At 49.1% G+C, this 24157-nt stretch overlaps 2 protein-coding genes across 2 annotated transcripts; one reads left to right on the forward strand and one right to left on the reverse strand.

Annotated features, from left to right (window-relative positions):
- The first annotated feature begins 1093 nt into the window (after positions 1-1093).
- Positions 1094-20887, forward strand: XRCC6 (X-ray repair cross complementing 6). The gene is made up of 13 exons (XM_074227050.1): positions 1094-1174; positions 1338-1428; positions 2836-2948; positions 10984-11122; positions 11517-11771; positions 12199-12382; positions 13847-14033; positions 15295-15463; positions 17359-17520; positions 17704-17833; positions 18817-18917; positions 19567-19680; positions 20612-20887. The coding sequence occupies exons 2-13, from the start codon at positions 1350-1352 to the stop codon at positions 20815-20817; spliced, it is 1839 nt and encodes a 612-aa protein (XP_074083151.1). The 5' UTR covers positions 1094-1174; positions 1338-1349; the 3' UTR covers positions 20818-20887.
- An 813-nt stretch (positions 20888-21700) lies between these two features.
- SNU13 (small nuclear ribonucleoprotein 13) lies at positions 21701-24157 on the reverse strand. The gene is made up of 3 exons (XM_074227054.1): positions 23990-24157; positions 23075-23195; positions 21701-22112 (listed from the first exon to the last, which is right to left on the reverse strand). The coding sequence occupies exons 1-3, from the start codon at positions 23990-23992 to the stop codon at positions 21850-21852; spliced, it is 387 nt and encodes a 128-aa protein (XP_074083155.1). The 5' UTR covers positions 23993-24157; the 3' UTR covers positions 21701-21849.

Here is a 24157-nt window from a genome sequence, read left to right on the forward strand (position 1 = left end):
CCTACTGCGCATGTCCGCCGCTCCCAGCCCGCTCTCGGGACGGGTCGTGGCGAGGGGGCTGGGGCCTGTGAGTCGGGGAACGGAGGGGCCGACCCCTCCGGCTCCTCCCAGAACACTCCCAGAGGCGAGGCAGACGCGGCCGAGAAGCCGGCAGAAGGACGGCTCTGGGCTGCCGGGAGGGGGCGGCGACGAGGAAGCGAGGGCGGAAGGCGCGAAGGCCGCGCTGCCCCCGCCCCACCGGAAAACAAGCGCGGGGGCGCGGCGCAGAGGGAGTTTTGCGCATGTGCACAACACAACTTTTTCCCACGCCTGCAAAGGGGCGGGGCTCTGCCCGGAAGAAAGCCGCACGGGCGGCGGGCACGCCGCCGCCGGAGATACTCTGCGCATGCTCCCTAGGCCGGCCGGCATTTCCCCCCAAAACTGTGGTTCCAGGGCCAAGTGGAGGCGTCGGGTCTCCCCTCACGCCACCCGCCATTAGCGTCTGCCCTCCTCCCGCCGGTTGTCTCGGACCGCTCTGCGTGTATCTGTCCCAGGCCGGGCCTTCCCCCACGGATGGTTTTGCAACCTCGTGCTCGTGAGGCGCGCGCCCGCGTGGCTCTGTGGCCACCCGTGGCGCGTGGCTCTGTGGCCACCCGTGGCGCCCGGCCCCGGCCTCAGCCCTTCCGCCGTGGGCGGCTCGGGCAGGGGGCGGGGCTACGCTGGCTTCCGCCAGGAGCGCTGCCTGACCTCGAGGAGCGCCTCCACTTCGTTAAGAGGAAATGCCATTCCGAGTCGCGCTGCGGCGATCGGGAGCGGCTTCCTGCAGGAGGCGGCAGGACTCCGGGGAGCTGGGACAGGGAGCGGGGCGCGGGCCTAGGGACCCCGGGGAGGCTTCCCGGAAGAGCGCGCTCCAATTCGGGGCGGCGCAGGGCGCGGAGCCGGAAGCTGCCCTCCGCGCACGCGCACCCGCTGGCTCCGCCCAGCCCCCTCTCCCCGCCGCCTGCGAAGGGGCGGGGCTCCTCGGTTGTTTGGATTCGGCGACTAAGAAGGCGGGGCGGAGGGCCGCACGTGCTCGGGCCCGGCCCCGCGGAGCAAGCCGATTGGGCGGCGGCCGGGCGCGTGCGCACTGGGGCACTCCGCCGGGGCTCTCTGGGCTTTCGCGCCCCGCGCCGCCGTTCCGCGCCTCGCAGCCCAGGTGAGGACGGGCGCGCGCCGGGCCCGGCCCAGCCCGGCTTCGGAGCGCTCGAGAGCGGGGGCCGCCGCCGGCCTCAGGGGGGCAGGGCTGGGGCGGCGGGCCCGGGGGCGGCCGCGGGGAAGCAGGGGCTCCTGCTATCGGGGCTCCCTCCGCTCTCTTTCAGGGCCCCGAGACCATGTCCGGGTGGCAGTCGTATTACCGCGGCGAGGGCGAGGACCTGGAAGAGGAGCCGGAGGAGGGCGCCGAGGGCGAAGGTGAGGCGCGGCGGCCTGCCCCGGGGAGGCGGGAGCTCCGCTGGAAGCGGGGAGAGCAGGGCCGGCCCTCCGGGAGGCGGTGGGGGGCCGCTTGTTCTGCAGGGCAGTGGGGTTAAGTGGCGGCCCAGGGCCCCACAGCTAGGTCACTGTGAAGTGTCCGAGGCCGGACTTGAACTCTGGGCCTCCTGACTCCAGGGCTGGTGCTCCAGCCGCCGCGCCATCCAGCCGCCCCAGGATCGCGTTCTTAAGGCTCGCTCCAGCAGGCCCCAGAGCTGGGAAAGGGCCTCGAATTCCTGATTGGAAGGGCACACCCTGGAGCTTGCCTTTTTCATGTTCACATTTCACTTTGTATCACATTTTATCTGTGTGCATCTTTTTCATATTTGCTCAGTGCCCTTCCTGCCAGAAAGCGTGTAATAATCGGTGATTTGGATTGGGATAATCTGCAAACACCTCTCTCCCCCACCCCCGTGGGAAGGGTGCAGTGACCTCACTCCCAAGAAGACCATGTTACTCTGTAACTGTTGCAGGCTCAGACCCGACTTGTTTCATTTCCTTATCCATTGGCTCCTTTCTGCCGACTTGCTTGCTAGGGTCAGCATTCTTTTAAAAAAAGCTTCAGGCTGAATTTTGAATTCCATCGGTATATCAGGCTCCCTCTTACTGAACAACAAATCCTCATAGTGGCATGAGCATGCTTTCATCGTCTCTTAGATTTGTTGTAATTCAGCTTTTCTGACTGACTGCTGCTCTGGGGTCTCCATGGAGGAAGCATGATCCGTGTATAAATAAAATAGGGTCTCTAGAGCACAGTTAAGTACGCTTAGTACAGGATAGGCACTGTGTGCTCTGCTCTGCTTTGCTGGCAATCGAGGGCTTCATGGAGGGAAGAAGAGGGCCTAGGTGGGCCACAAGCAAAGTGGAAAGCTTCCCCCTGAGGTGTTGAAGCTAGATCCCTTACCCCCAGCTGTAACTTCACTTCCTTGCCCTCAAGAAAGGGCTTGGGGTTGATGTTTTCTGAGTTCTTTTCTAGTTCCAGGATTGTGTGATCTTTTAAAAAAAATCTTCTGAACCAGAAAGACTGGGTCAAAGAATTTCCAGGAAGACAGATTTCCTTTTGTTCAAAGAGGAAAGACTTAGAACCACTGAAGTATCAAATCAGTGGGCATTTATCGGACATTGGTTGTGTGCTCCATAAGGTGCTGGAGTCACAAGCACCCAAGGGAAGCTCTGCTCACTGCCTCAGGAGCAGAGGAGTCTTCTCTTAGGGACTAGCTGTGACCCAGGAGACCGGCTATTGCTAGTACTTAAGCCTTTAAGATCTCTTTTAATTAAAAAGAAACTATCTTAGTCCTTAACATTTGTAACATGAATTCAAATTATTTTATAAATATTTTCCCTTTATAGGAAACTATATATATTCTGGACGGGACAGTTTGATTTTCTTAGTTGATGCCTCCGAGGCTATGTTTGAGCCTTTGGATGAAGATCGAGGCACTTCTTTTGATCTAACCATCCAGGTAAGGTCATGTTTTACATACAGACAAAGCTTAAACTTCAGGAACAGCTGTGCTCAAAAAGTTGACTTGATTTAATTGGCAGAATCAGTTAGTCATCTGGAAGACAAGATGTCCTTTTTGCTTTGAACACCCAAAAAAATTCCATATATGTAAAGTGGAACAGAAAAGGAGTGTTCTCTATGAAAACACAAATCTGTTTCTTTCTGAAGTTTTTTTAAAAAGTATCATTAACCTTCCTTTCAGAGGTGTCCTTATCGATTGTTTGATTTTCTCTTCCTTCCCTCCCTATCTTGGAAAAAAAAAGTTTGTATTACAAATGAGCATAGTCAAGCAAAACCCCCTTTGGTCAGGTCTCCAAAATTCTGCCCATTGGCACCACACACCATCCCCCTTCTCAAATCTATGCTTATCAGGAGTCCTGTTGAATTGCAGTTGGTTATTGCATTAATAATTGTTATATTAAAAGGTGCTTGGGCTATTTTCTTACTTGATATAAATATACATATTGTAGATAATAAATTGTTCAATTCTTTTTGATAGGCTCTGCTAATCCTTTTTATTAGGGGAGGTCAGTCTTTTTTACATTTAGGAAATGTTCAATTTGACCAATGATTGTTTGGTCAAAAGGGAATATGGACTTTCTTGTTTGAATTTTTTTTTTTACCAGATTAGCTCATGGAGGTTACAGCACTAAATGAGATTTCCCAGCTGTTTTTCTGTGGGAAAGTTTCCATCTCTGATGTGTTTTGGGGGTATTTTCACTAATTTTAAATTCTCAAGTGGTGGTGGGGAGGCAAGGCTCTCGTCTTACCTCGTTGCTCCCCTCAGAAGAAACTTTGGACAGCAAAAGGTGGGGAGACTCCTCTGCAGATTTCTTGTGGTCTTATCTGAATTCTTTGCTGAAGATTGACTTCTAAGTCTTGTAAATTTTTCAGTGTCCATGGACAATGAGACTGCTCTGGGTCAGGTGAAAGGCTTCAGGACACAAGAAGTACAATGTTGGTAGCAAGAACAAGGTGCCCTTCACTTTGTTCTTGGTCTAGACTGCTGAGCCAGTCTCCAGGTTCTAGGTACCAGTGAGACAATCTAGTTCTCTATTATTCAGATACAATAAGTTGGTTAATGAGGAGTGCCTCTGGACTTCTTGTCCAGAACTTTCTCCACAGGGAGATGAATCAATCAGATCAGGAGAGCCCTCTAACGAACCCTGTTCCCCTCACCCCATTTACCCCCCACCAATCCCCTTTGTATAGTTGCTCCCTGTTTCCCTGCCATCATTGCCAGGCATGTACATTAGTCTTATCAGTCACCAGGTCTGGCCAGCCCCTTCTCTCTCACGTGACTGCCTACTTCCTAGTTCTATCCATTGTCACCTCTTAGCTACACCTCCCAACATCTAGTCTCACTCTTCTTCAATGCATCCTTCACATCAAAGCCAAAATAATTGTCCAAAGGCATAACCTTGACCATGTCATTTTTCTGATCAGAATCCCTCAGGAGCTCCTACTGACCTCTAAAGTAACATAGAAACTTTTGCCTACAAAGCCCTCTGTGGCCTGACTCCTATTTTTTTTTGGCAAGGCAGTGGTGGTTAAGTGACTTGCCCAAGGCCACACATCTAGGTCATTATTAAATGTCTGAGGTCAGATTTGAACTTATGTCCTCCTGACCCCAGGGCTGGTGTTCTATTCACTGTGCCACCTAACTGCCCCCCCCCCCATTTTTTTTTTGTTTTTCTTTGGACTCTTATTGACTTAATACTGCGCTCCTTCTAGTACTTTAGTTCCAAATAAACCCAACTGCCAGCCCTTACTGAAACTTGGCATTTCAGTACATCTGAAAATAAAAAAAATCACTCCTGACATTTGAAATATGCCCTTCTCACCCCTCTTTTTCGTCCTTCCTTCAACTCTTAACACTTGTGCCACCCCAATCTTATTGTTCTTTTTTTTTTTTTTGCTTCAGTTAGTTTCCCTCCCCTCCAATGCCCCATTGAACCTTTTCTCATTGCAAAAGAAAAATCAGGTCAACAAAAAATGTAAGATGGCAACTGTTAACAAACTTTGATGAGAAATGGATATTTTGCTTCCAGTAGCTGTGCTGTGAGGGAAAGAGGGTATGTTTATTGTTTGTTCTCTGGTATCATTTACATCGTTATAGTAATCATATGTAATTTATTTTAAGTATTCATCCTCAATTCTTATAGATGTTCCCACAGTTCTCTGAATTCTCTGAAGGGAGCCATCATTTCTTACTTCTCTAATCTATCTAATCTATTCCAATATTTTGCTACTATAAAGGGTAATACTGTGAATATTTTGGTTAATACTGAACCCCTTTTTTTTTTTTGACTTATCTGAATCCTTGGGGCATATGATGCCCATGGGGAGTGGATGGTTTAGGTACTTGTGTCATTCAAATACTGATCCAGAAGTTAGCCCCCTTTATAGCTCTAGTCAGCACTTCAGGGCTCCTGCCCTATCTGTCCACAGTTGCTCCAGTGTCCTCTGCTTTCATCTGTGGTCATTTTTGCTCTGTACTAAGTGTGAGGTGACACTTAGAATTATGTTCATTTGCATATCATTTACTGTTTGGATTATTATCATCTCCTCATTTATGGTTTCCCAATCTTCTTTTGGAAATTAGCATTTACCTATTTGGGAATGGTTCTTGCTGCCTTGAATGTTTGTGTTGTGGATATTGGACTATTATCACTGACATTTGATGAAAATATTTTTCTTTGATCTTTTTCTCTTATAATTTTCCCTTGATTTTATTAAAGCAGAAGCTTTAAAAAATTTTACCTGGTCAAAGTTAGCTTTTCTTTAAGCCTTTTATGATTTCTCCCTTAAGTCTCTGATCTCATTCTCTTAATTTTTTTTCTTATGACCTTTTATATTCAGATTGTGCCTCTTGTTTTAAGCTTATGGGAGTATGTGGTATAAGATGGAGCCAAGATAGTGGCGTGAAGGCAGCATTCCCCAACAACTCCCACCCCCCAAACCCCCAAAAAACAAGTGAAGGCTCTAGCCAAAATTTAGAGGGACAGAACCCACAGAAAGACTGAGTGATACATTTTCTCAGTCCAAGATAACTTAGAACCTCCACAGGAAAGGTATGCTTCACCAGGACCTGGGGTGGGAAAAAAAGCCACTGCTCAGCCCAGCCCAGCTCAGCAAAGTCCAATCCAGCCCAGCCCAGAGATCACCGGCAACAGCTTGAAGGGGAGAGGAGAGAACTCTGCTGCACCTGGGTGAGTGTGGAGTGAGGAAAACCGACCACAGAACCTGCAGCGAGAATCGGGAGAAAGCATCCTGCACCCCCAGAGAAGGTAAGGGAAGTCTGCAGAGATATCTCTGCTCTTCCTGGGGCAGGACTCTGCTGTTTGCCTACACTCAGACTCAGGGTGCAGTTTAGGCTTCCTTACTAAGATAGCTGGATCTGCCTCAGGGCAGAGAGCTGTGCTGTGGTCATCTACATATCAAAGCATAGGCTAGAGAGCTTAAGACCTTGGAAGAATAAAGGTCCCAGTGGGGTGTCCCCCCCCAAAAAAACCCCCAAAGCCTTGGAAGTGCTGTAAATTAGCCTTGGGCTGAGGACATGAGTAAACAGAAAAAGAAGGATCTGACCCTAGAGAATTACTTCAGTCCTATGGAAGATCGAAACATGTACTCTGATGACAAAATCGAAGCTTCTGTATCCAAAACCTCTAAGAGAATTAGAAAATAGGCTCAGACTGTGGATGAGCTCAAAAAAGACTTTGAAAAGCAATTCAGGGAGGTGGAGGAAAATTGGGAGGAGAGATGAGAGCAATGCAGAAAAATCATGAAAACCAAATCAAAAGCTTGATGAAAGAAATACAAAAAAATACTGAAGAAAATAATATGTTAAAAACCAGTTTAGGCCTAATGGATAAAGCAAAACAAAAGGCAAATGAGAAGAATGCTTTAAAAAGCAGAATTGGCCAGCTGGAAAAGGAGTTCAAATGCAAAATGAAACTAAAGGAAGCTGATGACTTTGTAAGAAATCAGGAAGAAATAAAACTCTTCCAAAAAAGCCAAAAATTAGAAAATGTGAAATATCTCATTGGAAAAACAACTGACCTTAAAAACAGATCCAGAAGAAATAATTTGAAAATTATTGGATTATCTGAAAGCCACGACCAGGAAAAGAGCCTAAACTTCATTTTTCAAGAAATAATACAGCAAAATTGCCCTGAGATCCTAGAAGCTGAGGGTAAAATAGCAATTGAGAGAATTCACCAGTCACCCCCTGAAAGGGATCCCAAAAGAAAAACTTCCAGGAATATTATAGCCAAATTCCAAAACTCCCAAATCAAAGAGAAAATTCTAAAACCTGCCAGAAACAGACAATTCAACTAACGAGGCTCCATAGTAAGGATTACACGGGATCTGGCAGCATCTACATTAAGGGCTTATAGGGATTGGAATATGGTATTCCAGAAGGCAAAAGATCTTGGTTTACAACCGAGTATCAATTACCCAGCAACATCCTCTGAACATCCTCTTTCAGGGGAAAAGATGGATTTTCAATGAAACAGGGGACTTTCAAACTTTCCTAACGAGATGACCAGAGCTGAACAGAAAGTTTGATCTGCAAGAACAGGACTCTGGTGAACCATAAAGGGAGTGGAAGAGAGGGACTAACTATGAGGAACTTGATGATGTTTAACTGTCTGTATTCCTACACAGGAAGAAGATATTAATAACTCATATGAACTTTCTCATTTATAAGAGCTGTTAGGAGCATATATAGACAGGACATAGGAAGGAGTGGAATATAATGGTATGGTGTGGTAAAGGGATGGAGTCAATGGGCAATGGGGGAAAGTACTGGAAGGAAGGAAAAGGAGATGGAGAAGAAGCTGAGAGATTTCCCATAAGAATCAAGAAAAAGTTTTTTCAATGGAGGGCAGTGGAGAAGGCAAGGGGGAATGAGTGAGCCTTCATTCTCATCAGAAATGGCTCAGGGAGGAAATGGTATACACGCTTAATAGGGTGAGGAAATCTGTCTTGCCCTGGAGAAGGATGGGAGAAAAGGGACAGGATGAGGGGAAATGGGGGGAGGAAAGAGGGAATAGGTGATAGAAGAGAGGAAAGATCAAGGGAGAGGGTACTCAGATGCAACACGCTTTTGGACAGGGCCAGGATGAAAGGAAAGAAAGAATAGAATAAATGAGAGTGGGGAGGAATAGAGTGGAGGTACAGCTAGCGATAGCAACTGTGGGGAAAATATAGAAGCACTTTTCTGGTGGACTTACGATAAAGAACTTGCCCCAGAGACCGAGCCATTGGAATCTGAACACAGACTGAAATATAATTTTTTTCTCTCTATTCTTGAGGTTTCCCATATTCTTGGGGGGAGGGGGTTTATGTTTATTCTTATGTTTACACTTATGACATTCAATTTACATCAATGTATGGCATGGAAACAATGTAGAGACTGTCAGACAGCCTTCGGTGGTGGGGAGGGAAGGGAGGAGGGGGAAAATTGTAGAATTCAGAGCCTTAAAAAAAATGTTGGGTATAATTTACTATTGTATATAATTGGAAAACAAATAAAATGTTTAAAAAAAATCTAATATCTGCCCATTACTTTTCCTGATTTCCCCTCATTTTCTGTCAGACAAGGTATCCTTCCCCTAGCAACAAGCTCAGACTTCGTTGTAGATTATTAGAAAACTGACTTATTTCCCTTGTTAATATGTACCCTTCCTAATTTCCTTGCCTTTTCATCCAATAGTTATCTGACCCACGGGTTGGATGCCTACCTGTAACTGTTAGTCTGTACTTGATCTATTCTGAGTTCTTTAGTTTTCTACAACCTACACGGCATGTGCTTAATTGGCCCTGTTGAATACACCATAGCCGTTATTAAGTAGCTTCTTTCGATGAAAACGCATGATTGTGGATGGAAAATAATAAATATGATCCTCTGTACTCCATCCACCTGGTTTTTCATTAAGATTAGACTTTTAAGAAGGGATTCCATTGAGAGGGAAGCTGCTCTTGACTAGAAGATCCAGCGCCTTTCTTGACCCTCTGTTAGATTGCCTGCAAGCCTGGGACGATGACAGGAAGCTCTGTGTGTGGATGCTTGTTAATTCACCTTTAGGAGATCCTCCTAGAAGGACTGAGAATCACAAATTCAAAACTCTTTTAGGTCATCCCTGGGCCTAGATTTCTCCGGGATGTCAGCCTCCACCCAAAAGACCCCTAGTGTCTATTCCCAATAGTTTTACTTTTGTTTAGGGTTACTCCCATCTAGAGCAGACCCAGAGATGTGAATAGGGGTCAACTTGACCCAGAGGAGATGTTAGAGATAATTGTATGGGACTCTAAGGAAAACTTGGTGGAGAGAAGAAAAGTTCTGTGTGTGCACGCACTGTCTGTCTGACTGTCAGTGTCTGTGTGTTCCTTCTCAGGACATATGGGTAAGTAGCCACTAGTTCAGCTTAACTGTTGCTTTCTGTTAATTATAAAAAAATGATTTAAAAAAAGGCTAGCATTTTTATTATTTTATTATTATTTGAAGAGATAATTTGCAACATCCGTTTCTTTAAAGTTTTCTCCTTCCCACCTCCTTCCATTCTAGGATAGTAAGTAATCCAATATAGGTTTTATACATGTGCTGTTATGCTACACATAGCTTGCATATTAATCATGCTGCGAAAGAAGAATAAGAGCAAAAGGGAAAAAGCCATGAGAAAGAAAAAAGATTTTAAAAAAGTGAAAATTTGTTAAACATTCAAATTCTCTAGTTCTTTCTCTGGGTGTGGTTAGCATTTTCCATTGCAAGTCTTTCAGAATTGTTTTTGATCACTGTATTGCTGAGAAGGGCTAAGTTCACCATAGGAGATCCTTGCACCGTGTTGCTGTTAAAGTGTACAGTGTTCAGTGTTCTCCTGTTTCCATTCAGTTCATGTAAGCAAATTACTATTCTGATAATGATAAAAGAATTCTGAGGACCAAGGATGGTCTCCTGGGAGCCTGGAAGAGCTTTTGGTGGTGATGCTGGGCAGGTCACAGGGTGGGATCCAGTATGAAGCAAATCCCATGAAAGATGAGGTAGAGAATGGGTTGCCCCAAGTGGGCTGCATCCCAGAGCCCTCTCATTCTTGAGTATTTAGAGCCAGTTGTACTAATTCTGGAAAGAGGAGCAGACAAACAACAGCCAGCCCAGGCACAGTTTAGCAAATGGCAGTGGAAATATCCTACATTTGGATTGTATTTGAGTGAAAGCTAGGACCCAATTTCCCTCCTTCCCCATCCTTCAATTTATTATGTAAATAAAGAATGATTTCAGATTCAAATGAAAGGGGAATAGCCAGCCTTCTGGTGCTCATAAAATATAAAATCAGATGGGAATCTGGGACTGGGGCCATGGCTATAAAGCCAGCAGGTTGATGACTTTCTAATGACCGTGTGAACTAGTCTCCTGGGAACCAGGCTGCCTTCTTTCCTTCTTGATTTTAGTAGACTCTGCTCTCCTAGAAAGAGCCTTGGGGTTAGCCTGGTTTTTTGCTTGGGCCATGTGGGGGTTTAGTCCTGGATTTTCCCTATCCTTTCTTGACTTCCCATCTTCTAAAGAGTTATTTGAGCTTTGCTCTGATCTGAGCTGCATTTGAACAAGGCAAATGGTCTCTAGGGAAGGCTGCCGTAGACCAGGACTTTCTATGAATGGTGCCTCTATTTGGCTGCTGTCTGCAAGTTGAGTGAGTATTCATTTTTTTTTTTTAAGGCAATGAGGTTAAGTAACTTGCCCAAGGTCATACAGCTAAGTAATTATATATATCCAAGTTTGGATTTGAACTTGGGTCCCGTGACTCCAGGGCCAGGGCTCTATCCACTGTGCCACCTAGCTGCCCCAAAGAAATCTCTCTTTCTGTCTTTTTGTTTTGTTTTGTTTGTTGTCTGCAAGCTGCCTCCTTCTTGGGTGTTTCTGGGCACAGTTTGGACCTTGTCTGTGGTCAGGCCCTCAACTCTCAGGGTCTCTCCCTTCTGCTTTCTTGCAGTGCATACAGAGTGTGTACAGCAGCAAGATCATCAGCAGTGACCGAGACCTCTTGGCCGTGGTCTTCTATGGCACTGACAAAGACAAGAACTCAGTGAACTTCAAGAATGTTTATGTTCTCCATGAGCTGGATACCCCAGGTAGAACCCATTGAGACAGTCGCAGCTGTGGGACCCAGGCTCAGAGGATGAGGTGGTTGAAATGCTGGCTGACTGTTTGAAGTGGGCTATGTTAGTGTTCTCTGGGCTGTGGCTCTCTTCTCTACACTAGAGGATTAGACCAGCTTAGGTCTCTTCCAGTTGCAAATCCTACTCCAAGTCATCTGTCTCTGAACCAAGAGGGGTGACAAAGGGAAGAAGGTGGAGGCTTAGACAAACAGAGTGGCCTGCCCCTTGAAAATAGGGGGGGTTGTCAGTGCCCGAGACCCTGGCAGAAGACTGGTGGTGTTTCATATGTGATGTTTATGTTCTGTTCACTTAGACCTGCTTCCCATTGTTTTCTGCTGACCATTTCCTTTTGGCCCCCACAACCTAGGTGCAAAACGAATACTTGAACTTGATCAGTTTAAGGGTACACAAGGAGAGAAACGTTTTCAGGAGCTGATCGGCTGTGGCTCAGACTATTCCATGAGTGAGGCCTTCTGGGTCTGTGCCAATCTTTTCAGTGGGGTCCGGCTCAAGATGAGTCATAAGCGGATCATGCTGTTCACCAATGAGGATGACCCCCACGGCGATGACAGCTCCAAGGCCAATCGGGCCAAGACCAAAGCTAGTGACCTCCGAGACACAGGTGGGTGAAAAAACTGAGACTCAAACCCTCCAGGGTGAGTCACTGCCCAAGATAGGGGAACTCAAGAGACCTATGATGTGCCAACATTGGGCAGGAACTGACTTTATACATTGCTATGTTTAGAGAGATGGCAGATAAACATCCTGTATTTCAGGGTGGGTAGATTTGAAGAGGATACACTTTGGGAGGTTGCATTGCAGGATAATTTTTCAGCATTTATTAAGCACCAGCTGAGTGCTAAGGCAATGAGCTTGGTTGTGGGTAAAAACTTCTCTGCCCTCCAGGAGCTTCCACTCAGTCTGTTAGGGCAGATTCTGCTCAGAGGGGTCACTTCTTTAAAAAACAGTTGAGATTGGTGGCAGGAAAATGGGGTTCTGGGTGACAGAGACTAATTTGACCTTACCACCTCCTTCTACTTTGGTGCCAGGTATCTTCCTCGACCTTATGAACCTGAAGAAGCCTGGGGGGTTTGACGTTTCCTTGTTCTACAGGGACATTATCACCCCAGCTGAGGATGAAAACCTTGGGGTTCATTTTGCGGAATCAGGCAAGCTAGAGGACCTGCTGAGGAAGGTTCGAGCTAAGGAGACTAGGAAGCGCTCTCTGGCCAGGTGAGCCTTGTAATAGACCCAAGGCTATCTGTCTCTGTTGGCCATTGATGTCAGCCAACTTGTGGTCAAACCACAGCCCTTCTCTGACAGAGATGTTCTCTTAATTTTCCTTTCTGGTTGGATGAGCCAAGGCATTCTTTCTCCTTTTTCTGCAAAAGAATCCCGTCTCCTTTTGAGGAAGGCCTGACACGGATCTTGCCAATCCCCTTCTCTCACTGGGGGGACCTTGAGGCAGCCTCAATTGACATTTGATTGACCAACTTTCCCAAAGGTCTTGGCTGCTGTTCAAGGTCTCTCCTTCCTGCCAGCCTGAGCCTTAGCTTTCTTTCTCTGTTTCTCATTCTGGACATCAGTCTTTGGAAAGTTGTTGGCAAAGAGTGAAGGAGCTTCCTATCAATTGTCAATTCAAGGCTGAGTTGCTCCAAAGCCTGGCCTTATAGCACAGACTGGTGGTCTGTCCCTCTCTTCATTCATAGAAGGTAGTGGTGATGTTTGAATGACCATAAAGAAGGCCTTCCCTTGGCTTCACATGCTGCCTCTTTGTGGGTGCAGGGGCTTGGGGAGCCTCTAAGTCTGTTTTCACTGGAGAGTCCTCAAACCCAGACTAGAACTTTGTGAGTCAGAAGGACCCGAACTGCTATTTGTCCTGGGCCCTCCCTCAGCCTCCGTGGCTGCACAGCTCCTTGGGCTTGCAGGGATCCTCCTTCAAGCTCTTTTTTTTCCCAGCCCAGGGAGGTGGGCTGTTAAGATCAAACTCACTTCACAGATGAGAAGACTGAGGTTAGGTGAACTGCCAAAGTTCCCAAGGTGCAGGATTTGAACTTGGGTCCTCTCTATACTCCATCTTGTGGCCTTGAAGTATTTTCTCGTGGAACTTGGTCCTCAGCACATCCTGAGAAGAACCATGCTTTTTTCCATGGCCAGGCCCTCTCTACACATGAAGCAGAGCTAGTGAGTGGGATGGAACTCAGGCCAAATTGTCCGGGAGGGCCCAGGGCACTTTTTTTAAAAAATTTTTTTTTAGGTTTTTGGCAAGGCAAATGGGGTTAAGTGGCTTGCCCAAGGCCACACAGCTAGGTCATTAAGTATCTGAGACCGGATTTGAACCCAGGTACTCCTGACTCCAAGGCCGAGGCTTTATCCACTACACCACCTAGCCGCCCCCCAGGGCACTTTCTTAACCAGAGATGGGCTGTCACAGAGCACATGGCCTAGAGCCAGGAAGATCTGAGTTCCAGTCCTGCCTCAGACACTCCTAGGCAAGGGGCCTTGGGCAAGTTCCTAACACCCATTCTCTGCTGTTTCCTCATATGTAAATAGAATTGCTAATGGCCTCACCGCCCAGGGTTGTGTGAGGATCAGATGAGTAAATCAGTTTTACAAATCTTAAAACAGTACCTGGAAGCTTGCTGCTCTCGTGATTATGTTTATCATTAATTCCTTTCTGACTCTGCTATTCCTTAGGCTGAAGCTCAAGCTGGGCAAGGATGTGGCCCTGACTGTCAGTGTTTTTAATACGGTCCAGAAGGCTTTGAAGCCTTTGCCCATCAGGCTTTACCGAGAGACCAACGAACAGGTGAAAACCAAGACCCGAACATTTAATGTCGAAACGGGCAGCTTGCTCCTGCCTAGTGACACCAAGAGAGCTCAGGTAAATACTGGGTTCCTCTGAGGCAGAGGCCACAGTGGGTAGGGGAGGGGGCAGGTGGGGCCACTGAAGTTGAGAGATTTTTGAAAAATTAACACGCATTTATTATCTCTCCCCCTCAATTTAAAAGGAAAAAAACTTTTGAAATAAACACAGGGAAGACAAAGCCATCCATTGTCCAGGCCCCAAAACTGTGTCTTCTCCTCCACCTCAAATTTGGGCTCGTCCCAGCTGAGCCGGAGTCCTGTCGTCCCTAGTGTGCCGATGATCTAAGAGCTGTCATCTCTCTCCAGGGATATGTGTGAGGTTGGGGACCCTCTGGTCCAACCACCTCAATCTCTCCCAGGTGTCCAACAGAGTCATGGTGACCCCAGTGTCTGGCTATAAGCCTTGAACTGAGTGGAAATGGCCTCCCTGGCCCCTGTTGGGGGTTTCTCTTTCAGGCTTACATAGGTAGCTACACCCCTCATTACAGCTCACTTGAAGGACAAGGCCCTTAGGAAGGGCCTGTTTAGGGTCCCCTTCTGCCCAGCCCCATCAGGACCTCTTGGGGCTTAACATGGCCCAAGGGTCCAGAGCCCTGAGTGTGTTCCAGTTTATGCTAATTCTTCCCATTTCTTCCCAGTCTGTGAAAATGGTTTTTGGGGACTTGGCAATACAAAATGAAAGAATGTTAGGTGGAATGGGACTCTTCCTTAAGAACATGGGAGAATAGCTGGGATCTAGACAGATGCTGGCCAAGATAGGACTGAGTCTGGGAGGAGAGCAGGAGACCAAAATCAAACCTTGTTTGGATGGAGTAGGAGGAGTGACAGTGCTCTCTCCACTATTGTCTGAATTTGGGTGGGAGACTCTCCTTTTCGGGAATCCACTCGCTCTATTATTTTTTTTAGATTTGCAAGGCAATGGGGTTAAGTGACTTGCCCAAGGTCACACAGGCAATTAAGTGTCTGAGACTGGATTTGAACTCAGATCCTCCTGACTCTAGGGCTGGTGCTTTATCCACTGCACCACCTAGCTTCCCCTACGCTCATTCTGACAATATTGGACCCTGGATTGTTTCTTTTATTTCAAGCACCTAAGAAAGCCAATGATTTTGTGTTCCATCCTGGTGTCTCCCCCACCCCCCACCCCCCACATGCACATGAAACTAGAGCCGGCCTAATTCAATCATTGGCATTTTGCGTGCCAGGGAGAATGAACATGGAAAATGTGGCCCTGCTTCACCTTCTCTCCTGAGGTCTCACTCCTTGCTGTTTTACAGATCTATGGAGGCCGTCAGATTGTGATGGAGAAGGGGGAGACAGAGGAGTTGATGAGATTTGATGAGCCAGGCTTGATTCTAATTGGTTTCAAGCCTCTGTTTATGCTGAAGCAGCACCATTTCCTGAGGCCTTCTCAGTTTGTGTACCCAGAGGAATCCTTGGTTAATGGTGAGTGGGCTCATGGGATACCTTTCTCAGGATCCCATTTTTAAATGAATAAAATACTTGTCCATAGAGAGGAAACCAGTTCTTTTTTTTTTTTAGAAAGATTTTATTTAATTTGAGTTTTACAATTTTCCCCCCATTTTTGCTTCCCTCCCCCCACAGTCTGTTAGTCTTTACATTGTTTCCATGGTATACTTTGATCTCAGTTGTATGTGATGGGAGAGAAATCATATCCTTAAGGAAGAAACAAAGTATAAGAGATAGCAGAATTACATAAGGTAACAGGGTTTGTTTTTTCTTTTTTTTTTTTTTTCCTAAATTGAAAGTCTTTGGTCTTTGGTCTTTGGTCTTTGTTCCAACTCCACAGTTCTTTCTCTGGATACAGATGGTATTCTCCATCGCAGACAACCCAAAATCGTCCCTGATTGTTTCACTGATGGAATGAGTGAGTCCTTCAAGGTTGATTGTCACCCCCACGTTGCTATTAGGGTGGACAGTGTTTTTCTGGTTCTGCTCATCTCATTCAGCACCAGTTCAGGCAAATCCTTCCAGGCTTCCCTGAATTCCCATCCCTCCTGGTTTCTCATAGAACAATAGTGTTCCATGACATACATCTGCCACAGTTTGCTAAGCCATTCCCCAATTGAAGGACATTCACTCAATTTCCAATTCTTTGCCACCACAACCAGGACTGCTGTGAATATTTTTGTACAAGTGATGTTTTTACCCTTTTTCATAATCTCTTCAGGGTATAGACCCAGTAGTGGTATTGCTGGGTCAAAGGGGATGTACATTTTTGTTGCCCTTTGGGCATAATGAGGAAACCAGTTCTATTGAAATACAGTGATCAGAATAGTAAAAAAAGCAAGTTCATGGAAGAACACTGGGTTCAGCTGTGACCAACCACAATTCCAGGGGACTCATGATGAGATATTCTACCAGATGGGGATTTGGTGGTGGAGATATGTGGCCAAGGCAGGGATTTGTTTTATTTCACTGCAGGGGTTTATTTCAGGAGTTTTATTTTTCTTCTCAGTTCAGGTGACTATGAATGACATCAGGGAGGTTATGCTATGACATGTATATGAATTGGACTTGAATGGGTGGGGGGGGAGCTGTGCTAAGCTGCCAGCCTTACTTTCTCCTCTGAAGCCATCTGGATCCAGTGGCCAGATATGGATCAGGACACCTGGAGATGGCCCTGGGTGCTAGGTTAGTGTGGTTGGGTAGGAATGAGAAGGCAGATTTTTGTTGTCTGGAAAAAAAAATTTAATTAAAAGCTGTTTTAAAGAACCCCTGGCTTCCAAAGTGATCTTTGCCCTTCCAAATGCGTGAATTGATCCTCTTCCTATTGAAGAGAATGGTCTTTGTTCTGTCTTGACAATCTGTTGAGTCTTTCTTCTCTCTTGTGGAGGGAAACCCTGCCCTTCCCACATCTCTGTAGATGACACCAGACCAGTATTCTGATTGACCCAAAGTGTGTGCCCAGCTCTGCCCATGGGGGGCAGTGGTTGTCCTCTCCTCCTTGGGCTTGTCCTCAGGGGTTCTCAGGCCTTCCTGGACTGACTTGACCGTGTTCTCATTCTCCTCCATTTGGCAGCGTGTCATATGTGCTGCCCACACTACTTAAACACTTGCCTTTTACACTGGAATCCTGGTTTTTACAAAGATGTCTTGTGTGTTGGGGAGGGAGTGTGCCGAGCATGTGACAAACATTCTTTCATTGGATCCTTGGGACAAGTCTGGGAGATGAGGACTGTCATTACATCCATCTCACTGAGGAAGAAACTGAGCAGAAAGGATGGGTGAAGTGACTTGTTCAGGGTCACCCAGCAAGGAAGTGCCTGGGAGGAGCACAGCTGGGCAAATCTTGACTTTTGGGACTTTCCCTCCTCCAGGTAGTACAACACTGTTTGCTGCTTTACTCACCAAGTGCCTGGAGAAGGAGGTGCTGGCGCTGTGCAGATACACCCCCCACCAAAACTGCCCGCCCCGCTTCGTGGCCCTGGTACCCCAGGAAGAGGAGCTGGATGCCCAGAGAGTTCAGGTAGCCCCTCCAGGTAAGCAGGTGCGTCCTTGGCTCCCCCGGGCCTTCACTGGCTAGTCTGGCCTGGGCTGCTCTATCATCTCCACTTCTGCCGAGCCAAATTTGGGTTATTTTCTGGACAGAGTTCTTGACATCACTCTAGACCTGTGGGGTGCTCTGGTACATTGTATGTGGGACCCACTTCTTGTACCTGCAGGTTTTCAACTTGTCTTCCTGCCCTATGCTGATGACAAACGAAAGGTTCCCTTTACCAAAAAAGTCAGCGCCAACCCCGAGCAGGTGGACAAGATGAAATCAATTGTCCAGAAGCTCCGTTTGAAGTACCGGTGAGTGAGCCTCAAGAAGGGGCTGTGAGGTGGGCAGTGGATAGAACTGAGGGCCGAGCCCATTCTTTGAGGACCCTCCCAAGATCAGAGAGGTCTGTGATGTGGGCCCCTCAGGTTTGTGCCTTTGTCAGTGGCCGGTTTTATAGGGATGTGCCTCTCTGGGAGGGTGGGAGATGGACCCTCAGGTCAGCACCAGGATCTAGCTCAGAACCTACCCCTCACTAATGGGGTGGTCAGCAGGCAGAGCTCAGGAACCTGAAGATCCAGCTGAAGAACATCTTCCTGGGCTTACTTCATTCAACCTGAGCTATTTTCTGATCACCTTGAAAAAACCATCTGAAAAAATGAGCAAATCCTTGAGGTCCTCTTCCCTGGAATCTGCAGGGCTTGTCCTGGTCACTGTTTGCTGCCCCCTGAGATAGGCAGAGTTTCTGGCATCCTTTAAGGGATGGGCAGTTGTGCTGTCTGTTCAGACCTCTGAGAAGCAGCTGCCACTGCTATTCAATGGAATTAGATTTCCTTTAGAAACTAAACCAAAAGAGTAATGAGTGCAGTCCCTGGGCCATCTTGGACAAAGGATCTGACTTCTGTCTTGTCTCCTTTAATGTGATGGGACTGCAAAGCTATGGTAGCCCTGCCATCCTGCCAGTGGTGGCAGGACCAGTGGGGCCCCTCTCCATCCCTTTGTCCCCTGGTTCTGATGGCCTTGACTGGGCCTCCACAGAGGGAGGGGATGGCTGGCATGGGGTCACACAGTGACAGACACAGAAATGGCACTTCTCCTGCCTGCATCAGGAACAGGACTGAGGGATGTCATCACCTCCTCCCCTCCTTCCCCACACTTAGCAGTCTCTGCCTTCCCCAACCCCAGTCATACCTTAGGGTTCTAGGAAGAGCCTGTGCTGTGGGTGGGCACAACTGGGCCCCTTGGCACTGGTCTGCACTGCTCATGGGGGTCTGTCCTATTGGGCTCTGGCTTCCAGGAGTGACAGCTTTGAGAACCCCGTGCTACAGCAGCATTTCAGAAACCTGGAGGCCTTGGCCCTGGACCTGATGGAGCCGGAGCAGGCGCCAGATCTGACATGTAAGGCCCATGGTCTTTTGGGGTCTTGGGTTCTAGAAAAGAGGGTCTATCACCTTGGGCTGGAGGGAGAGGAGGCGGGGCATCTGGGTTAGCTGGCAGCCCCTGCTGCATCTCCTGAGGTTCCATTATGTTGCCATCTGCCCTGACAATTGGTGCATCTTCCTCCCCCATAAATCAGTGCAGGGACTGCATGAGGGTGGGCTCATGCAGCATCCCTGTGCACAGTAGTCAGTAAGTGCTTGTAGAGTGACTACAACCTGACAGGCAGAGTGAAGTCCGAGGGCTCCTGAGCCCCTTTGCCTTTGCAGATGGGGCATAGCCTCGGCCACACCCATATCCACACCACCCTACTGCTGCTGGGTGCCACCTCTGACTGCCCAGGGCAGATCTATCACCAGCAAGGGAGACTGAGGTCACTTGAAAACCTGGAATGCTTTTACTTTTGGTCAGGGGCCGCAGTTTGTAAAGCCTCTTGGTGGTGGGATGGCCTAGCTTGGTCAGATCCCAGAAGGGAGAAGCCAAGCAGTGACTTGCCAATGACCTTAGGGCAGAAGGGGCTGCCCCTGCCCTCCTTTGGTGCTGAGCCCAACCCTGCAAGGGGGCAGCGGAAGCAGCCAGATGTCAGCGTGTAACAGGCCTATTCTTGCAGTGCCCAAGGTTGAAGCCATGGACATCAGGCTGGGTAGCCTGATAGAGGAGTTCAAGGAGCTCGTCTACCCCCCGGACTACAACCCAGAGAAGAAGGTGGCAAAGAGGAAGACAGGTGAGGTCTGGTGGCTGGCTTGCACAGTGAGAGGGGAGGCCTCGATTCTCTGAGCTTGGTCCTGGCAGTCAGTCACTCATGTGTTCAGAACAGTTTTAACTGTGTTAAGACGGGTTCCCCTCCCCCATCACCACCACTGAACTTTCTTCTCTTCCTGTGCTTCTTCCCCCACAGGGGGGCTGGTCACTTGCTTCCCAGCCCAGAAACATTCATCTACTCCCTTGGCTTCTTTGTCCCAGCCAGACTGGTCCCCTTACCTCCCCATAGTGCTTGTTGCCTCAGATTGCATAAGGTCCATTTGTCTGTTGCACCCCCTCCTCCCCAAGAGTATTCCTTGGCTGTGTTCCCAGCCCCATACCTCACTGCTTTCATCCCAACCTGATTTCTCTCAAGAGGAAGGTCTGTTCTCTATACAGATTGTGGTGGCTCTGCAGAAGTTCTTGGGAGAGGACTTCAGGCTGGCACTGCCCCCTGCAGACATCCTTAGGTCCCTGGCTTGGGGGAACCCTGGGCTCACATGCTGGGGAGGCCCTCCCTTCCCCTTCTCAGCCAGACTTGTTGGAAGAACTGTTTGAACCTAGTGGGACTTTCAGATCAGAAACATTTTATGAAATGTACCCCCTAGGAATTTTTTTCTGCCAACTTTTCCTTTGTTCAAAAATCCTTTTATCTCAGGTCCTGGTGATTCTTTGTCTACACTAGTCCTTTACTCTCATTGCAAAGCCATCTCAGTTGCTTTCATCTGCTCCTAAAGTGAAGGGCAAACAACTGTTCCCCCCCCCCTTCATAATCCTCTTCCCACCCACTTTTCTCCTGCTGCCAAGGTCAGCTGTCACTTTGGCATGGCTCATAGTAGTGGCTGTAATGGAGAAGCTTCCAGCCAGGCCATGACTTGAGGTAGCATCCTTGTAATTCTTTGGCCTTTTTGCAGCTACAGATAGTGAGGGTCCTGGAGAGAAACAACCCAAGCTGGAGTTGTCTGAAGAGGAGCTCAAGGCCCATGTTCAGTTGGGCACCCTGGGCAAGCTTACAGTGCCCGTCCTCAAAGAAGCCTGTCGCGTCTACCGTCTCAAGGCCAGTGGCACTAAGAAGCAGGAGCTCTTGGACCTGCTCATGCAGCATTTCCAGAAGGCCTGACAGGTCCTAGGAGCCTTGTCCTCCCCCTGCCTCCCTTTGTGATATTTCAATAAAGAAAAATTTGCTTTCCTGTTCCTTGTCTTCTTTTCCACTCTTAACAAGTCATGGGATTTTGAGTGTCAGCCCATTTGTGAAAGCATGTCCCTTTTCTCCTATCCCAAAGGCTGCCAGTTTGGGCATCTGGACCCACCTCCCTTTTAGACCACCCTGGCAGCCTTCCAGAAGAAATGGTGTAGACCAAGCTGGCCCTGGAGCTACACCTTACTTTGCATTTTACCAGCTCCTTTTCTCGGGGTACCCTTGTTGGGGAGGTTTCTCACTAGTAATCCACAAAGTGGGGTAATTCTTCTCTGAAGGGCCTGACTGTATGGGGAGATTACAAGCTTCTCCAATTAGACTGTAGCTTATGAAGGAACTGGATCAGGATTAAGTGACTTGTCCAAGGTCACACAGCTAGTAAATAATTGAGTGTCTGAAGCCAGAATTGAACTTGAGTCCTCCTGACTCCAGGGCCTGTACTCTGCCCATTATGCCATCTAGTTGCCCTCTTGGATCAGGGACTTGTAACTTTTGAAAAGTCCTTCACATTTGCCTTTCAGAAGTTGCAGCATTGTAAAAAGAAAATTAAATTCTGACTTGGATTCAGCATTGTGGGATGTCGAACGTGTGTACGAAGTCAGAAAGAGTGGAGGGATGGACAAATGCCAGCAGAGGAATGTGCCTGTGGATCCCCCTAAGCTCAGATGACTGGCTGCTGCCTCTGATAGGATGGGGACAAATAGGAATGGACCCTCCCTCTCCCATCCCCTAAAAGTCAAACTTATGACTCCAGTACCTAGAGAAACCAGGGCACAGAAAAGGTGTGAAAAAAGAATCAACCAGATCTAATAGCAATAAAAATGTTTAACATTGAAAATCACCTGAGAACAGTCTCTGCCCACCATCCTTTCACCACAATTCACATGAACACACAGCCCTCCCAGGTCAGATCCACAGCTGAGACCCACAAAGACCCTCGAGCTGAGGTGCAGCTTAGACTAAGAGTCTCTCGATGGACTGTTGGACGGACTGAATCTGAGGCTTCAGCTGGGAGCCTTCCTTGATGGTAACGGAACATGCGATGACTGGCCGGGAGACACCACAAGCCCGTCCCAATGCCTGCTTGGAGCGCACAAACACATAGGGGACGTTCTTGTCTTCACACAGCAGTGGGAGGTGGAGGATGATCTCCAAGGGCTCAGCATCTGCAGCCATCACGATGAACTCGGAGATACCTCTATTGAGGGTCTTGGTGGCTGGAAATGAACAGGAAAGCTTCAAGAAGGAAGAGCCCTCTTGGCCAACCCCCCTCTGATTCACTCAGGCTCCCTGTTTCTGATTCTGATCTACCTAACTGACAGATCAATGGGGAATCCTGCGGGGTCTGAGTTTCTCACCGGGAGCAGCAGGGAAAATGCACGCCTCCTTTCCTAAAGGGGATCTTGCCGGGACTTCACTTAACAAACTTACACTTAGACTTACAAAAGGAAGAAAACAGACACCATCGTTTTCAATGACCTCTCCGTGAAATCTAGCATTTCCTCCTTCAGGTCTTTAAAAATAGTTCTGAATGCAGACATGGAAACACTGTAAAGACTAAGACTGCCCTCTGTGGAGGTGAGGGAGGGAAGCAAGAACAAAAAAATAACAAAACAAATAAAATCTTTCTTTAAAAATAGTTCTGAGGACTGGCCCAGATTGCCAGGGGGGCCCATGACCCAAAGAAGGTGAAGCCCTTGATGATCTAAGATTCCAACCCTCTTGTTTTACAGAAAAAGGGTCAGCAGCCCAGAGACTGAACTACAGGAGCCAGCTGCATGGGGGGACGGAGTGACAAATAGGAGGGTTGGCCTAGAATGAGCCAAGGGCCCTCCAGCTCTATGACCCTCAGTCTGAGATCTAAGAGCCAAGCCAGGCTTCTGAACCCTGCAGGCCTAACCTATCCCTCTCACCCTAAGGACTCTTCAGTCAGGGTCTGGGTGGGAAATGCCCAATGCAGTCATTCACATCCCTCCACCCCCACCCCCCAAGTATTGCCAGGGGAATCACAAATGACAGCAGTGGCTTGCCCTCCTCTCATCTTAGACAACAGGGGTGGCCTCCTCTGAGCCCCCCCAGAGCTTGGCCCAAAGCCTCATCCCTTCAGCACAAGGCGACCAGCCCCAGCCCCCCCCCCCCCAGCAGAAGGCCAAGGGCACATTCCAGCCAGCTGCCTCACCTTCATTGGCGCCCTTCCGGAGCTGCTTGTAGTTACAGGACTGCTGTACCAGGTCCAGGAGCTTTTTGGTGAGCTGGGCATCTGCCAACGGGTAAGCTTTGGGGTTCACTTCGGCCTCAGTCTAGGAAAAGGGAGGAGAGTTGGGTCCAGGCTTCTTTAGCTTCGATTACATTTCAAGTGTGGGGGACCTCGTGGGGAAACAGGGTGATTCCCTCCCCCTGGTCATGGCTGGTGACCGCAGCCACACCTGCTGGTACATTCCTGGAGGGCTCTCAGGTTGGCAAAGCGCGTTCTCCTGCCTCGGGTGGGCAGTCTCTGTGCTCTGGCACGCCCCCCCCAAGGCTCTGCCCCAAGCCAGGCCCGGCCACGAGGGTGCGGAATGCGCTCCCTCTGCTCACGGGCCGAGGGCACCCCCCAAATCAGCTGGGGAGCCAGACCCCAAGGGAGCAGGCTGCTGAGAGCACAAGGAACCGGACCCTGAATACTCGGGGGCCAAGGGGAGCCCTGGCAGAGGGCGGGAAGCTCGGTGCCAACTCCCCACCCATTGGGCACTGAGGGGCAGCAGCTCCGCACAGCGCCGGGCCCCAGGGAGGCACAAAGCCCCAGCCTGCAAGGGAGCCGAAGCTGCGGCTGGGGGCGGGGCGGCCGGCGCCCCCAGCCCCTCGGGCTCCCCGCGGCGGGGCACCCCCGGGCCCGCAGGCCGCACGTGCGGGGCCTAGGCGCCGCTCCCACGTGGAGGCCGCGGGCCGCAGCCCGGGCCGGGCCGCCCCTTCCCGCGCAGCCCCTCCCCCTCCGGGCAGGAAGCGGGGGGGGGGGGGGGGGGGGCGAGAGGACGCAAAGTGCCCCCTTTCCGGGCCCCCGCAGAGGATACAATGTTTCCACGCCGCGCCCGGCCCCGGCCCCGGCCCCGCTCACCATGCTGGCGCTGCTGCCGTCCGGGCCCTCCGGGGAAGCGCGCTGGGGGCGGCGGCGGCCCGGGTCCTCGCGGCGCGGAGCTTCACGGAGGCTGCTGGGCCCGGAGAGGCCCCGCCCGGGCCGCGCCGCGAGGCTGCTGGGAAGGGGGCGGGGCCTGGCGCCCCGCCC

The sequence above is a fragment of the Macrotis lagotis genome, chromosome 2 (assembly GCF_037893015.1).
Source record: "Macrotis lagotis isolate mMagLag1 chromosome 2, bilby.v1.9.chrom.fasta, whole genome shotgun sequence".
Taxonomy (NCBI): Eukaryota; Metazoa; Chordata; class Mammalia; order Peramelemorphia; family Peramelidae; genus Macrotis; species Macrotis lagotis.

What these genes read in the sequence shown, in the direction of transcription:
- XRCC6 (XM_074227050.1), top strand. Translation starts at nt 1,350, where the DNA reads ATGTCCGGGTGGCAGTCGTATTACCGCGGCGAGGGCGAGGACCTGGAA. An exon ending in TAGTGACCTCCGAGACACAG is followed by an intron (nt 11,772 to 12,198) that starts GTGGGTGAAAAA and finishes CTTTGGTGCCAG; the next exon opens with GTATCTTCCTCGACCTTATG. An exon ending in GGTGGCAAAGAGGAAGACAG is followed by an intron (nt 19,681 to 20,611) that starts GTGAGGTCTGGT and finishes GCCTTTTTGCAG; the next exon opens with CTACAGATAGTGAGGGTCCT.
- SNU13 (XM_074227054.1), bottom strand. An exon ending in CCGGAAGGGCGCCAATGAAG is followed by an intron (nt 22,113 to 23,074) that starts GTGAGGCAGCTG and finishes GTTCATTTCCAG; the next exon opens with CCACCAAGACCCTCAATAGA.